Source organism: Naumovozyma dairenensis, chromosome 2 (genome assembly GCF_000227115.2).
Source record: "Naumovozyma dairenensis CBS 421 chromosome 2, complete genome".
Classification (NCBI taxonomy): domain Eukaryota; kingdom Fungi; phylum Ascomycota; class Saccharomycetes; order Saccharomycetales; family Saccharomycetaceae; genus Naumovozyma; species Naumovozyma dairenensis.
Genome location: NC_016480.1, coordinates 1,041,398 through 1,057,930, shown reverse-complemented (window position 1 = coordinate 1,057,930; position 16,533 = coordinate 1,041,398). Strand labels below are relative to the sequence as shown.

Genomic DNA, 16,533 nt, shown 5'->3' with positions numbered 1-16,533 from the left:
GCCCGTACGTAATGCTACATTTCTTCTTTTTTTCTTCTCTGGACAATGGATTTCTCCCCTGGTAACCGTTGTTATTTATTACAGAGTCATATTTTTATAAGTACCATTTTGGTTTTGCCGATCTTAACGAACTATATTAATTACAACTTTATCTTTTTTTTGTTTCCGAGTTTTCAGTTTTTATTAATAAAAATTCCCAGTATTGGTATAAGGTGAAGATTCCGTTGCTCCACTATAGTAATCATTCTTTGGATATGGCTGAGAAACAGTTGCAGTAGGAGTAGTGTTATGATTTCCACTACTTGTGAAACGACTCATGAAAGAACTATTCCTTTTCGGCTTGCTTTTACTACTTGCTTTCCTCTTGTTAGATAATTCCTTTTGTTTTTCTAGATCGAAATCCTCTTCCAATTCAAATACTTCATCATTATTAGATCTTCCAAACTCATCATAATAACTATTTGTATTTTGTTTAGCATTTCCTCTCTTATTATTATAATATGTTGCAGCAGTTTGTGGTTGTTGTACTGGTTGATAAATGACAGTAGAAGGATGATGACCAGCCATAGCAGGCATCACGGGAATATTATTAACCCTTGAGTTTCTAGCATATCCATCATTGGTAACATTATTATTTCTATTTCTATTACCAGATGCACAACACCAACATATAAATTCACTGATACCACTTACACCCTGTCTACAACAAGTTAAAAGAGCCCCAATTAACCAAAGTCCCACTACTACAGCGAGACAAATCCCAACGATGGCTATGATTTTACATGGTTTGTCGTTCATACATGAATCCCAATTACGGAAACTTTTACCTGTGGTTTTGATATCGTCAGTCCAATCTCTGGGGAATAGTGTGGATCTTACTTGACATATAATCATTTTTTTCCTTTTCTCGAGCTAGTCGTTTCTCCTCTGCTGAATCTTACTTTTGTGAGCGTGTATAATAGTTAAATCTATACAGTTTACTTACATAAGATATATAAGATAATACTGGATAAAGACAAAGAAAAAGAGTATAAAGTATAAAAAGGTATTTTATTCCATTCTATTTACGGTAAAGGTATGTAATGCATGTAAATCCTTCCACAGAGGGCCCACTGTTCGGATAGGTGTCTGAGCTAAGCAGGTTACGTATCCATATCTTTTATTTATTGGAAATTAAATTTCTCGAAGGCTTTATTTGAGCGAAGGTGTTCTCTGCGCGAATTTTCTCAGAGATGAGATTTTTTGGAATTTTCTGCAAGGGATCCGCATCTCCCAATCTCTAACTGGTACAATTGGATCTATTTTTGTTGTTAACATGTCCATAGATAGTTTGAGCAAGAGATGTTGCCGGATTATATAATTGGTGTTATTATTATTGTATGATACGGTAATTTAAATAGAAAAAACATATAAATATAAATATAAATACATATGTATATAGATATGTCTATTAGTAGGGGGGATAGGGTGACAATATTTTTTGTTTTTATGATGGGTGGATGATCGATAATGAGTTGTCCTCCCTTACATATTATCAGCATTCAGTTGAAGTGTATATAAGAAAGGAGAGGAGTGAAAAGAAAAAAGGCAATGGAAAATGAATGAATGAATGAATGATGATATTCCTATGTAATGGCATTGCTGTTTTTTTTTCTCTTAACAAATGACACAACATCCACCACCAGAAGAACTCTCTGTTGTTGCAGCTTTAGCAGGAGCTGGTTGAGATTGCTTTGTCCTCGCTTGTTTAGCGGCTTGGTTTGACTTATTTACTGGAACTTTAGTAGTATTATCAGTGGTAGCATTTACTGTAGATGCCTCCGCTTTGTGTTGATCTTTTGTCAGTTGCTGTGGTTGCGGTTGTTTCTGTTGTGCTTGTGCTTGTGCTTGTTGTTTTAGTCTTTGTTCATTAGAGAATTGATCTTGGTCTATCGAGGCTACATTTGGAGCAGTTCCAATGGAGCTTGGACTAGTTGTTCCATTTACTACAACATTTTCTCCTTGTGTTGTTAAACCTTGTTGTGATATGATTGTATTACTATTGATATTGTTAGTCTCGTCAGTAATATGTTGATTTTCCTTTGCATTCTCAACTTCCGCATTATTCTTATTATATTCACCCCCATTATCTCTCACCAAACGAACCAAAGTATAGAATGCTTCTTCAACGTTAATGGCTTGCTTTGCAGATGTTTCCAAAAAGGGGGCATTCATTTGTTTAGCCAAATTGACCCCAGCTTGATATGAGACCTGTCTTTCATCTTCTAAATCAGATTTATTCCCCACAATAACGACAGGAATATAATCTGAATCTTTCACTCTTTGAATTTGTTGATAATAAGTCATCAATTCTTCAAATGAGTTTTTAGAAGTGATAGAATAAACTAACACAAACCCCTCTCCAGTTCTCATATATTGTTCTCTCATGGCAGAATATTCTTCTTGACCAGCGGTGTCTAACACGTCTAAGACAGTGACTTTATCATCTATCACTACTTGTTTCCTGTATGAATCTTCAATGGTTGGATCATATTCATCGACGAAATGAGAATGAATTAATTGAATAGTTAGGGCAGATTTACCAACACCACCTCCTCCTACGACTACCAATTTGAATTCTCTAATATTGGATTTGTTTAAGGACATTCTGCTTTCTTTATATGTGTATGTGTAGGTATATGAATTTTTCTCCCTCCCGTATTTCCTTTGTTTTGCCTTTGTTTATGGTGTTCTGCACTAATTCTAATTAGATACACTTGTCGTTGCTATTTCTGTTTGATAGGATTAGATTGAAGTGGATTCGAGTTCAATTGGTTTGATCTGTGTTATGATGATGAGTTGTTTGCCTTGGACTCAATTGTTAATCTATATAAAAAAAAATCCATGTATGTACGTAAGAAGAAGAAGAAGCAAAAAAAATTATTGGTGTTACGTTCTGTTACGTTACGTTACGATAAGTTCCGTTACATTCCGTTGCATTCCGTTAGGTTTTCGCTTTGCTTAGAGATTGTTGATGTTTGTTTGTTTTCCCCTCCAAAATGGACGTCTGTTTACGTCGCGGTGCCCTGTGTTGCACTGCGCTGTGTTCTCCCTCCCCCAGGGTGAGAGAGTGAGAGTGAGTGGTCTTTGTCGTTCTCGTTCCCCCTTCTTGTTTCAAAATATTTAGCCCCGTGTTTCTCAATTTTCGTCCCACCTGGGTATGTACGTGTGTGGGATGTGGTGGCCTGCAATAACAGACAATATTGCCAATGCATGGCCCCTCCCACTTCGGCCCACAGGCAAGAAAGAATATGCACTTTACGTATTTTCATAGGGTAGGTGAGTAGGATTACTCAGGGTTAGATGTTAAGGACTGTATGTGTGCTACGCAAGAAAGGGGTTTTGTTTGGCACAATTAGGATAGGAGTTCGTGTTTTCGCTGCTTTGGAAAGTTTTGACTAGTGTTACATCATAATTGCCCTCGCCCCTTGGCAACTGAAGCCCTCAGGGCTTGAAGGGGAAATAAAATCAAAATCAAAGAAAAAATCAAGAAAATCTTTACCCAAGTACAAAAGAGTGGGGACGTAAGTGAACGCCCGCGCGCACGCATGTGTGTGTATTTGGTCGTTTGTTTGTTCAGCCAAGACCATAAGCCAAACCAAGCCAAGCCAAGCTTAATCAAACAGTGAGAGATTACTGGGCGATAGAAAAGGCAAAAAAAAATCAAAAAAAAGGGGATCAGAAATGGAGATTGGATCCAGATCGTTTTGCACGTCTGTGTCTGGGTGTTGGCCACCAATGAAGAAAAGGGTAACCTCAGAAATACATTGAATGGACCCCCCATCAGGAATCGAATGGCGGCGCGTATTTCTTTCCATTTGTCCTGGCAACTAATTAAGGCCGGTACCGCGCAGTGCCATATTTGTTTGCTGCAATTTGTGAATGACTGACTGAAAAAACATGCTAATTAATATCCATGATTCCATGTATGTATCAATTATTATCCACGTACTCACTTGATGGCTCGAAGCCCTAAGATAAACACCATCATCATCAACCCATCTCCAATTACAGTCGATATGCATACATACATATATATATATATAATGAACAGTGGCTTCTAAATCACTTACATATCATATATAAACTAAGCTTAAGTAAACTAAAAGGAACGACAAGTGAACTCCTAAAGCAAGTGCCTATACTCATCCACATCGGAAAGCTTAAACTTATCTCCTACAACACTGCTTTATCTTGAGAGAAAACAATACTACAGTGAAATCTCGAAACCAAGAAAAAAAACACAATTAGACAAATGTCTCAAGATTCATCACTAACAGACACAACTTTACTTAACGAAGAGAAACATACCCTAGAATCCTCTGAACTACCACCACTATCATCACCGATACGTGATAATTTAAAATCATTAGCAGCAGGAGGTGTAGGTGGTGTTTGTGCAGTAGTAACAGGTCATCCATTCGATCTAATAAAAGTAAGATGTCAAAGCAATCAAGCTAAAGGTACCACTGATGCAATTACTAAGATCCTAAAGGAAGCTCGTTTAGCTACCAAAGGATCATTCTTTACTAATTCCATTAGAGGATTTTATAAAGGTGTCATACCCCCATTACTTGGTGTTACGCCAATTTTCGCTATATCCTTTTGGGGGTACGATATCGGGAAGAAAATAGTTACTTATAACAAGAATGCTAATAGCAATAATGCTATTTCGAATGAATTATCCATTGGTCAAATGGCTACAGCAGGTTTCATTAGTGCTATTCCAACTACACTAGTTACTGCCCCTACTGAAAGAATCAAAGTGGTTTTACAAACTACAAAGAATGGTTCATTCTTTGGTGCAGCAAAGGATATCATTAAGAATGGTGGTGGTATAAGATCTTTGTTTAAGGGATCTTTAGCTACTTTGGCTAGGGATGGCCCAGGGAGTGCCTTGTATTTTGCATCTTATGAAATCTCGAAGAAATATTTAAATAAACAAAGCGGTAATGATGAGAAGATTAGTATTAAGAATGTTTGTTTAGCAGGTGGTATCGCAGGGATGTCCATGTGGTTGGCAGTTTTCCCAATCGATACTATTAAGACTAAATTACAAGCATCATCAGGTACTGGATCTCAATCGATGTTGAGTGCGACGAAGGAAATTTATTTGAAAAGAGGTGGGATTAAAGGATTTTTCCCTGGGTTAGGACCTGCTTTGTTAAGATCCTTCCCAGCTAATGCTGCTACTTTCTTAGGTGTAGAATTGACTCATTCATTCTTTAAAAAATACAATATTTGAAAAAGCTTCATTTCTACTAATTACTCTTATAAATAAATAAAAGAATTGAAAATATATCATGAAAAGCACAAAATTTTTATAAGCATAATACAAAGTTGCTTTCCTGCATGTGATTTGTAACATACTTGTATAAAACACTAAACCAAACTATCATAATCATATCTATATATTTATATATATGTATGTGAAAAATCATTTATAAAACTTTTAATGTATGAAAAATAACAAAAGGTTTGAGAAAAATGCGTCCAACATTCTCTCTAAGCATGTTCTTGCCATCCAGCAGGTTTCTTCAAATGATTAACGGAATAATATTTGACACCACATGAAAACCCATTCCATGTGAAATCTTCCTTTGGATCACAATCACATTTATTACCTAATCTAATGGAATCATCTAGTGGACATTGATGGAATGGTGCATGGAAATAACCTAAATCACCAAAATGATGAATTTCATTACGATCCAAGAATAATGCAGCAGCAATGGAATGTACAGGAGCATCTCCCCATCTTTCATAAAAGAATCCACCTGCTTTATCCAAATAATCAAAATATTCCGTGTAAGCAGGGCCTCTCCAAAAATCTAATGAGGCAATTTCAAAATTAGACCAGAAATGACATGAATTATAAGATTCACCATTATCATCACTAACAAAATTCATCATATTGTTCTTATGAACATGTTCTGGATGTCTCTTCATGAATTCCTTTGTGGTATCCCATAAAGTTGGAATAGTGTCCATATATTCATGAATACTAATAGTAAACCCATATTTCTTACCGTTATCAGCCATAAATTTGAAGATATCATAATCAATATCACAATGTAATTTAATATCAGGTTCCACTCTCCAATACCAATCATAATCATCCATTAATGGATGTCTATAGAAAAACCCACTTTCAAATCTACACATATGCCTATATGAAATAGAATCACCATAAATAATCTTCTTTGCACGCATTTCATCTCTAACTTTAGCAGCTCTCTCTTGATCAATCCAAGGTGGGAAAGACCAATGTTCAGCAGGAACGAGACCATATTTAGTGGTACCACTAACCATTGCAGTGGTAACATTTTTAAATTCATCAGAAAATTCTTCATCATTTAAAAAGACCCAATCGTATTGAAATTTATGATTGAATCTATCTTCGACAGATTTGATGGATTCTAAGAGAGAATATAAATCACTATTACGAGCTAAGGTGACAAAAGTAGCTTTCACTTTTGGACCAGTATATTTTGGATATGAAACTTTTTCATATTTGTATCCATTTTGTCCCTTGACAGAAGTACTAACTTGTTTCATGGAACGTCTTGTGGATCCGGAACTATCACTTGATGAAGATGCACCATGGAAAATAATGAAGATTGTTAAGATGGCGATGATGAAGACACCAATCTTTTTAAATTGATTTTCTCTCCCAGGTGGGATAGAGAATTTAACCATTGTGTTACTAGCTTGCCTTGATAGCTTGTGTTGTATGGTATAACTCTAACTCAATACGATGAAAAATTAAAGCAAGCTTTTCAAAAAAAAAATATTGAATAGGTTTAATACAAATTTCTCGTAAGTTAAGTTAGTTATTGTAAAAGATTAAGTACGTACGTAGAGATCTCTTTTTTGAAATTTTCCAAAATACGCAGCAGACAGAGAGGCAGCACGTACAGGTAAAGATTTGTGTTTTTGTTACCTACGTACCTACTTTTCCGCTCTTTCTCATCCTGAAGCGACAATGATAATAAATAAATAAATAAATAAATAAAGAGAAGAGAAATCTTCAGAGTGATCTGTCCGTCTTCCTATTATTTTCGTTTACGTGTTCGTACCAAAAGAGAAAGAGAAAGAGAAAGAGAGAGAGATAGTGGGAGACACTCCGCGTAACGATAACGTTTTCTTGTCAGTTCTATTTTGCTTCTAATATGTTTCTTACCCCATTATGATTCCATATGGGAATACCGTGCAAAAATTTAGAAATTTTAGTTGTTTTCAACCCTAGGTGATATAAACCAACCCTTTTTATTCCGCCCTATGTCTGTCTGGGGATTCATATTTTAGGGTTGGACACAACTTATTTTCTATTTTCCATGTTTTCTTATAATGAAAAATTTAAGCACGGATATGACCAATAAAGAGATGAATGATTGTACTTGAAGAAGAATTAGTATAACAAAAGTGTACAACTATACCAAATTGAAGATATAATAATACCGTTAACGAGAAGCAAAACTTATCTATTGACAGTTTTATACCGGCTTTAGCCCTTTTGTCTCTTGTTTCCTCAATTACAGGCGCATTATAAACAAGCATTATGTCAAGTTCATCCATACATTCTTCATCTAAAAAGATCTCAGACATTCAAGAGAAAGACACATGGCACCTTAATGATAAAAATGGACAAGATTCAGTGATTTTATACCAATCTGATTCTTCCTCCAATACAAGACCTCCTATATTGCCTATCTTACCTATACAAAGATTGCGGTTATTAAGACAAAAGCAACAATGGAGAATCGGCAAAGAATCACAATTATTGCGTCTTTTGCCCTCCATATCTTCAAACTCTAGATCAACGTCCATCTCAACTTCAAGATCAAGATCAAGATCCAGATCTATATCGAGACCACAATCAACAAATATACCAGAAAATGGCAGTGCAAATGATACAGTGTTATACCATAAATCACAAACACCGTCACCAATCAAGAAACTTCCTTCAAATATTAAATTTGCTAATCCTAATCCTAATCGTAATGATAATGGTAATGATAATGATGACACCAAACATGCTTTGACCTTGGAATTGAAATCATTAAATAATATTAATCCAATCTTAAACAACTCTCACAACAATACAAGCAAAAAGAAAAAATTTAAAGGTACCACATGGTCTGGAGATTTTGAATACGATTTAAATGATTTCTCGACTACCAGTGACATAGTTTCACAAGATAAACCATCCCCTTCAAGGGATACTAAAATGACTCAGGACTTATCTGAAAATATTATCTTGCGAGGATCTGACCGGAAAAATGATAAGCGTACATTCACAAATAATATCAATAAAGATGTCAACGTCAACAGTATTACAGATATACAAAAAGACGTTCTATTGAATGGTCCAAGGAAAATAAAAGAAAAGGAGACAACTTCTGAATTGCCCTTACAACAAAAGAAGAAAGAAACAATTGAAGAACCACAACTACAACATAATGAACAACAAATTCTTTCAAACAAATCTCAAGAAAAGGCTAAAATTATTTTACCTACATCAGGGTTTGACTTCCTTAAGGATTCAAACACACCTTCCAAGAAAGTATCATTTGATCTCAAACCATCTATTGCTACCACTACCACTACTACATCTACTACCAGTGAACCTAAGATACCAGTCGCAACAAAACCGTTTTCTTTCAAGTCACCATCGATAACTGATGCACCTTCAACAAAACCATCTTTATCTTTTAACTTTAACAAGTCAACAAAACCACCTAAGCTAGAACCTATTAAATCCAGTGATGATAGAACCTCAATCAACTTACCCTTCAAGCTCAATCAGAAAGATACCGCACAAAAAGCATTTACATTTGGCGCAACTAAAACAAATATTCATGAAGATGAAAATGCAGATGAAAATGAAAACGAACCAAAAAGGAAAAAACGTCCTGTACCAGATGTTGTTATTGACATGACAAAAGATACAAGTGAGAAAAATTCGACACCTATTTTCTCATTCGGAACATCGAAATCTGCTACTACAGCCAAAGAGGACCAACAAAAAAAGCCAACTTTTAATTTTGGTACTAAACCACCGATTGACAACGACCCAAAGGCTGCAGTTACAACTTCTGAGCAATCCAAGCCATCTTTCTCTTTTGGTGCAACCAAATCGCCAGATGCTGCTAAACCTTCCTTTACATTTAGCAGCTTACCAACAAATGATACATCACCATCAGTCAAACCAGCTTTTTCATTTGGTTCAACGGCAGCTAAAAAGGATACGACAACAGACTCTACGTCAGCAGCGGCTAATGCGCCTTCATTTTCGTTCGGATCTACTCCTGCTAACAAACACTCCGCTACTACAATAGAGAAACCATTTTTTAGTTTTAAATCAACAACTACTACTGCAGCTCAAACTGAACATACTGAAAATAAAGAGGACCAAACTATAAGTAAAGAGAAGGATGCTAGTCTGAATGTTCCATTCAAATTTGGGACAACTTCAACTGCACCTGAATCTAAAGAAGCAACAACAGCTGCAACAGCAAAACCAACTTTTTCATTTGGTGTATCAAAACCAACTGAAACACTTGCTAATAAACCTGAAGCAATCCCATCTATTTCTGAAGGACCTCCATCCAAAAAATTAACTTTCTCCTTCAATAAACCTGCTGCACATAACGCTAGTGAAGGGACTGGATCATCTGTGGCTAAACCAACTTTTTCGTTTGGGAAGCAAAGTACGACAGAGGGAGCAAAGCCGTCCTTTTCCTTTAGCAAGCCAACTGAAGCAAACACGGTTCCTCCCAGTGCAGCAACCACGGGTACTACAGGGTTTTCTTTTAACAAAACCACAAATCCATTACTTGACGCAAATAAAGCAACTACTACCACGGTAACCCCAACAACAGGGCTATTCTCAAGTAAATCAAATACAAATCCTCTTATTTCCACAACAACCACATCGAAACCAAGTTTCTCATTCAAAAATCCGTCATTGGCAGGTAAAAGTTCAACAGCATCTCCAAATTTGTCACCATCGCCGGGATTCGCATTTGGTAAACCAGCAGAGGAAGCACAACAACCGACTAAACCAAGTTTTTCATTTGGTGCTACTGCTTCCACTACGAATAATGATGCAAAGAAGCTTGGTATTAGTCTGACAAATCCAACAGCATCAGCGACTGGAAGTCAAACTAGCTTATTTGGTCAAACATCAGCACCTCCATCCACTGCCGGTTCTACATTCACTTTTACAAATAAACCATCGACCTCACCTGTAGGAGCCTTTGGATCTAATAATCCTCTGCAAACCACCGCAAGTGGTACATCCTTATTTGGGAATACAAATCCTCTCATAAGCACAAATCAACAACCAAGTGGTTCTTTATTTGGCAATAAACCACCAGTATTTGGGGGCGTAACAGCTAACCAACAACCACCATCTTCTTCCGTCTTCGGTAACACAAATCCTTTACAAAATCCCACCACGGGGGCAAAGATACCGCCATCTTCTGCATCTGCTTCATCATCAGGAATGTTTGGTAACATGCAACCTTCCGGATTCTCCATGAATCAAAATGCTGGATTTGGTACAAGGCCAAACATGATGGGGTCATCGGTATTCAATTCAAATTTATCTCAACAAAATCCATTTGGAGGTAATGCTGCGAACCAATTAACAAATCAACCACAATCACAATCAACTTTTAACCCATCAACCACTGCCAATTTACATTTTGTAGCTGGTAATACAACGGCACTGCCGAGTTCCATTTTTAATAGTGGAGCTCCAAATACACAGAGTAGTGCGCCATTCCCACAAAGAAAATTAGCCAGAATGAGACAGCGTAGATGATACGAGAAAAGAGAAAAATTAAAAAGCTATAATTAAATATTTTATTTACAAGATATATAGATTTCTATTCTTTAAACTAATATATATTGTATTCTGTTTACATCCTAATATATTGCTCTTTTTATTTATGTAATTAACTAGCACTGTCTCTTTATCATGTTCTTGATCCTCTTTTCACCTTCATATTTCATGGGCTCTCGAATTCTTGAAATTTCCCGATCTGAATAAAAAAATCAAAATCTCGAATTAAAGTGAGGCAAGGTAGACCAACTCCAACCATACATGCAGAGAACATAATCAACATATAGCATTAGGATTATAAATCTGAATGTGGAGAAATATATATACATAATCCCAAGATGGATTCAGTTATAACATTTCAAGGACTAAAAATCGACGTACCATCATTCGTATTGGGTACTTTCATTACGATATTAGGGTCATTATTATTACCCATTTTACAACAATTAATTGGAGAGATCTTAATCAACGTACTCATTTTGATTAAATATGCGTTATTTTTTGGTGGGATGGTTTTCATCTTTAATTATTTTGTACTACGGAAGCAGACACTTTCACCAAAGGAGGATCATGTCCATGTGACAGATAAGAAACAAGATGACGACGTTCATTTACGTTCTTTCGAACCAGCGAAAGTGACTGAATTGAAAGTAACGGATATTAATGAGAAAGAGGAAAATTATGAAGGTACGGTGGGTAGTTTTAGATATTTTGAGATTCCCATAACAAAATTGGATGATAAAGTTAATGGTGATGATAAGTATGATAAAAGTAGTATAGGTCCTGATTTAAATCCTATAACTTTTACTACAAGAGGAGCAGCGGTTTTGAATAAAAGTGCAAGGTATGAAAACTTTGTCAAGAGAGCAGATAGGTAGATGGATAGATTGATAAAGTTCAGAAAGTTGGAGGGCATTATAGTATGATTTTATAGATTTGTGTCTTCGAAAAAAAGAATTTTATATGAACTAGTATTTAATCAATATGATAAAAAGAAAGAAAGACACCGTATGTATTAACGTTTTATGATTTTTTATTGTATTTATTATGTTATATTATATGTTATTATTAAAAAATGGTAGAGTTAAAATAATAATTAAATTTTTCTTTTGTCTATGTGCGATTAGAAAGTAGAAGAAGAGATTGAAAAACGGGGTTAAAAGATGTCTATTTAATGAGTTTCAGTTGGGATTTCGAAAACAATTTGCTTACCAGTCAATTTGTTGTAAACAGCTTGGAAAGATTCCAATTTGTAATCGATTTGTTGAACATCCTTAGCAGACAACAAAACCTTTTGGATCTTGTTACCACCGACTAAGTATCTAACTCTCTTACCGACAATTTCAGTTGGGAAAACCATATCTTCCAAGATTTTGTCATGAACAGAAGTCAAAGTTCTTGATCTTGGTCTCTTTTGAGTTTGTCTGGAAGTTCTACCTGGCTTTGGTAAGATTCTTCTTTCAGCCAAGAAGATTACATGACGGTCTGGAAATTTCTTTTCCAATTCACGGGTCAATTTGGTTTGAACCTTGTGGTAGGCAGCCAAAGATGGGACTGGAACGAAGACAGCTAAAGCCTTCTTACCACCAGCAACATCGATCTATAAGAATGAAAAAAATGAAAACATTGAAGGGTTAATTCTTGTTAGTAAATAATTTCGTTAGGAAAAAGGCCTATACCTATCGTTCAAGCTCATGACATTGTTATTTGTTCTTTAATTGTTTTCAAAACATCGTTCGTTTGTTGTATTGAGACAATGAGATATTTTGAAAAAACGTTATACATTAAATCGAATTTATACTAGGAGGTGGCCTTTTAGATGTACTTGTATTCGGCTGGTATCACATGCGTTAGAAACAATGTTATTTTTACATTCGGTATCCTGTGTAGCCATTCTTGTATATTAGGTTATATCATTTTCTTGAAGCATTCCATAGTTGTATCAAGGTTTTTGGATCCTAAATTCTTTTCGTAATGACGGCGACTGTGAAGATATTTTTTGATAATAACGATAGGATATTGGGCAGTACGAGGTGGATAGTAAAAATATGCATACTTCTCTGACGGATTTGAATTGTAAAGGTCTCAATTCAGCTTTCATTTCTGGAGAAGCATTTTCCATATCAATGAAAGCTTGAGCAACTTGTAATTCTAGTTCACTTGGTGCTTGAGACAAAATCTTGGTAGACATTATGACGGATGGGATTTTTTCTTATTTTTCACCTTTAAAATTAATGTATCTTTTCCAAACCTTCTTTTAATTTCAAGATTCATTAATCAATAAAAGTCGCTATATAGAGAGAGAGACGTACGCATTACTAACAAATTGACATTATAGATTGTTTACTACGTATGGTATTGGGCGGTTAGCATAGAGAAGCTGGCGTAGGGCCCTGTACGAAACAGTGAACAATACCGAGTGTCTCTATTTTGTCGATATTCAATTAGTGATGTTCGAGATTTCAAGACTTAGAGGCGTCTGGGCTAACGTCTCGCCTGTAGCCAGAACCCTACTACTAAATTTCACAGAAACTGGAGATCTTTCCAGTACCGGGCAATCGGATTTAGAAGGACCGGAACCTGCGCTACTGGGCTGAGCATCCTGTGTAATAGTCTTTGTGAGAGCGCTTGGAAGAAGGTGGACCCGAGGTGGTGGGAAAGGTGAAATCTACCAACTATTTATTTCCAAAAACAAAGAAAAAATAAATAGAGATTACATAGGTATGGGTTTTGAACGGTCACATATTATTATACGGGAAAATAAAAAATAATGCCGAAGCGGGGTCAAAAAATACTTACCGTTTGTGTTTGTCACTGTCGGGCCATTCAATTTACCAGGAAGAAGAGCAAACAAGAGGAAGTGAGCCAAATGGACAAATTTCATCTGATCTCATCTCATCGCATCTCACCTTAAATCTGTCCAATCCCCGCCAATTTTTTCTCCCATCAACGAATAAAAAATTATTTAGAAGTTAAAGATATATAAAGGGGACAGATCCTCATCTCCTTTTGGCATTCAATCCAACTCACTCTTCTTGAGCTGCCCCCCAAGAAACAGAATAGTTTATTGTTAGCTGTATAAACTAACCCTTTTCTTATATTAGTCAATGTTTTCAATTGTTTTCCTAGCGGGGATAATATTTTTTCACTTTACGTAATATTTTATATAAGATTATAACAGCGACCAGACTTCCGCATCCACTTAGGCACATAAATAGCTAAAGAGAAGCTGATATACATATAGCTCTGTGTTTTTCATTTTGTATATCGTAGTTAGAATAGAAAAATCCACCAGAAAATTAAGAAGACTATGGTTCCAGAAATTTCACAATTACCAAGATTGTCAGATCAATTAGAAGAAGCCAAGAGAAAGGCAGCATACCGTGCAATTGATGAGAATATTGATTTTGAAAATCATAAAATAATCGGTATAGGTAGTGGTAGTACTGTTGTTTATGTTGCGGAAAGGTTAGGACAATATTTAAAAGATGAAAAATATGCCTCTAAGGTTTCTCAATTCATTTGTATACCAACTGGATTCCAATCAAAAAAATTAATCTTAGATAATGGATTACAATTGAGTAATATGGAATTATATTCTCAATTAGATATTGCATTTGATGGTGCTGATGAAGTGGATTATAATTTACAGTTGATTAAAGGTGGTGGAGGTTGTTTGTTCCAAGAAAAATTGGTCAGTTCCAATGCTAAGAAATTCATTATTGTTGCTGATTATAGGAAAAAATCTCCAAAATATCTAGGAACTAATTGGGTTCAAGGTGTACCAATTGAAGTTGTTCCATCTGCTTATGTTTCTGTTTGTAAAGATTTAGAAAATAAATTAGGTGCAAAGAAGGCTGTATTGAGAGAATGTAAAGGTGGTAAAGCCGGACCAGTTGTTACTGATAATAATAATTTTATTATTGATGCTGATTTTGGAACCATCGAGGATCCAAAACAATTACATAAAGATATTAAACTATTAGTTGGTGTCATTGAAACAGGGTTATTCATTGATAATGCCGCTAAGGTTTACTTTGGTAATGAAGATGGTTCCGTTGAACTTGTTTCAAAATAAACATTATAATATATTTAGAACGAAGTCTTCCTCTTGTATAATAGTAATATAGTCATTAATAGCAATACTATAATCGTTCAATCAATTGTGAACTTTTATGATTCGAAAAGAAAGAAAATAAAGATATATATAGGTATGCAAATTTGAAAGTAGCTGAATCAATTCATGTAGACAGCAGCATAGGATTATGCTAGAAGGAGAAGAGGATTTAGAACAGGTTTGTTATTACTTATTATTGGTATTATTTGATATCCATGATAATCCCTCTACTAAACCTTGTCCAGTCAATGCATTACTTCCAATAACACACCATTGTTGATTTTTTAAATTTCTATCCAATTCTAAGAATTCAGAAATTTCTTGCGGTTTCTTCGCATTTTTTAAATCCTGTTTATTTGCCCAGACTAACAATACCACATCTTCCATTTCCTTCTCACTAATAATACTATACAGTTCCTCTTTAGCTTCAATCAACCTATCATCATCATTTGAATCTATAACAAAGATTAGGGCAGTAGTTGCTGGGAAATAATGTCTCCAAAGAGGTCTTAATCTTGCTTGACCACCTACATCCCACATATTAAATTTCACATTTTTATATTTAACAGTTTCCACATTGAACCCCACTGTCGGTGTGGAAGTTTTTATCTTGTTTAATTTCAATTTATAAAGTATGGTGGTCTTCCCTGCGTTATCTAAGCCTAACATTAAAATCTTCATTTCACGGGATCCGAATAGTCTCCCTAAAGTTTTCGATATTGAGTTACCCATTTCATCAGCGGTTTGTTTGTTTGGTTTGTCTGCTTGGTGGTGGTAGTATGTCTTGTTATTCTTATGTTAATGGTTAATGCTTAAGTAATCTGGAAAGAATTTCGCGAAATAATACTATATGTCTAGTGTGTTATGTAATACCTTACCTATTGCGTTTGTATCGGTATAGTCAGTTTCCAGCTTTGATTTTATTTTCTGCCTTGACTATTGTATTGTTTGGAAAGGGACGATTCAATTCGTATGAGTGTGTGTTATTTGTATGTTCCTTTACTGTTTAGGTTAGCTACTTATTGTTGTTTTGATTTACGTTCGGGTATAAATAAGCTTCCACGTTAATCGGTCTTTGTAGATAGTAGATAATGAGGGTTCATATGGACTACAGAAGTAAGTAAACAGTGTACACTGTCCAGGATAAAGGTAACATATAGATATACAAGGGAAAGAATGGGCAACCTTATTGGAGCTGTGTTACAAGTGTTACCAGTGTTACAAGCACACTTTGCTTGGCAGATATACGAGAAGGTGTACGCTATGCCTTAGCATACAAACAGTATCCTAATGGTTACCAACAAACATCACGATGGAGTACATACATACATACATACATACATACGTCCGTATATAGTTCATTGACAACGCAAGAGGCCTGTACTCCGACACCCAGACACCGCATGGGACTCAATGGGAAGTGACCCGCAGAAGGTCCTGAGGGTACATATTATATATATCTATATATATATATATACTTATTATAGGAAAAACTGTAGACCTTTGACATACGTACATATATGGC

The 16,533-nt window shown here is 35.5% G+C and overlaps 9 protein-coding genes across 9 annotated transcripts; 4 read left to right on the top strand and 5 right to left on the bottom strand.

Moving 5' to 3' along the window:
- Positions 1 to 183: 183 nt before the first annotated feature.
- On the bottom strand, positions 184 to 894 carry PIN2 (Pin2p; the record flags this gene model as incomplete). The annotated part of the gene is made up of 1 exon (XM_003668648.1): positions 184 to 894. One exon carries the CDS (start codon positions 892 to 894, stop codon positions 184 to 186), a length of 711 nt encoding a protein of 236 aa, XP_003668696.1.
- A 762-nt stretch (positions 895 to 1,656) lies between these two features.
- RAS1 (Ras family GTPase RAS1) lies at positions 1,657 to 2,646 on the bottom strand (the record flags this gene model as incomplete). The annotated part of the gene is made up of 1 exon (XM_003668647.1): positions 1,657 to 2,646. One exon carries the CDS (start codon positions 2,644 to 2,646, stop codon positions 1,657 to 1,659), a length of 990 nt encoding a protein of 329 aa, XP_003668695.1.
- A 1,648-nt stretch (positions 2,647 to 4,294) lies between these two features.
- CRC1 (carnitine:acyl carnitine antiporter) lies at positions 4,295 to 5,284 on the top strand (the record flags this gene model as incomplete). Its single annotated transcript, XM_003668646.1, has 1 exon — positions 4,295 to 5,284. The coding sequence occupies one exon, from the start codon at positions 4,295 to 4,297 to the stop codon at positions 5,282 to 5,284; it is 990 nt and encodes a 329-aa protein (XP_003668694.1).
- A 260-nt stretch (positions 5,285 to 5,544) lies between these two features.
- Positions 5,545 to 6,738, bottom strand: KTR1 (alpha-1,2-mannosyltransferase KTR1; the record flags this gene model as incomplete). Its single annotated transcript, XM_003668645.1, has 1 exon — positions 5,545 to 6,738. One exon carries the CDS (start codon positions 6,736 to 6,738, stop codon positions 5,545 to 5,547), a length of 1,194 nt encoding a protein of 397 aa, XP_003668693.1.
- An 862-nt stretch (positions 6,739 to 7,600) lies between these two features.
- Positions 7,601 to 10,870, top strand: NUP1 (FG-nucleoporin NUP1; the record flags this gene model as incomplete). The annotated part of the gene is made up of 1 exon (XM_003668644.1): positions 7,601 to 10,870. The coding sequence occupies one exon, from the start codon at positions 7,601 to 7,603 to the stop codon at positions 10,868 to 10,870; it is 3,270 nt and encodes a 1,089-aa protein (XP_003668692.1).
- Positions 10,871 to 11,229: 359 nt separating this feature from the next.
- On the top strand, positions 11,230 to 11,769 carry NDAI0B04140 (uncharacterized protein; the record flags this gene model as incomplete). Its single annotated transcript, XM_003668643.1, has 1 exon — positions 11,230 to 11,769. One exon carries the CDS (start codon positions 11,230 to 11,232, stop codon positions 11,767 to 11,769), a length of 540 nt encoding a protein of 179 aa, XP_003668691.1.
- A 293-nt stretch (positions 11,770 to 12,062) lies between these two features.
- On the bottom strand, positions 12,063 to 12,251 carry RPS7A (40S ribosomal eS7 domain-containing protein; the record flags this gene model as incomplete). The annotated part of the gene is made up of 1 exon (XM_003668642.1): positions 12,063 to 12,251. One exon carries the CDS (start codon positions 12,249 to 12,251, stop codon positions 12,063 to 12,065), a length of 189 nt encoding a protein of 62 aa, XP_003668690.1.
- A 1,950-nt stretch (positions 12,252 to 14,201) lies between these two features.
- On the top strand, positions 14,202 to 14,969 carry RKI1 (ribose-5-phosphate isomerase RKI1; the record flags this gene model as incomplete). The annotated part of the gene is made up of 1 exon (XM_003668641.1): positions 14,202 to 14,969. The coding sequence occupies one exon, from the start codon at positions 14,202 to 14,204 to the stop codon at positions 14,967 to 14,969; it is 768 nt and encodes a 255-aa protein (XP_003668689.1).
- Positions 14,970 to 15,194: 225 nt separating this feature from the next.
- Positions 15,195 to 15,740, bottom strand: ARF3 (Arf family GTPase ARF3; the record flags this gene model as incomplete). The annotated part of the gene is made up of 1 exon (XM_003668640.1): positions 15,195 to 15,740. One exon carries the CDS (start codon positions 15,738 to 15,740, stop codon positions 15,195 to 15,197), a length of 546 nt encoding a protein of 181 aa, XP_003668688.1.
- Between the last annotated feature and the right edge of the window lie 793 nt (positions 15,741 to 16,533).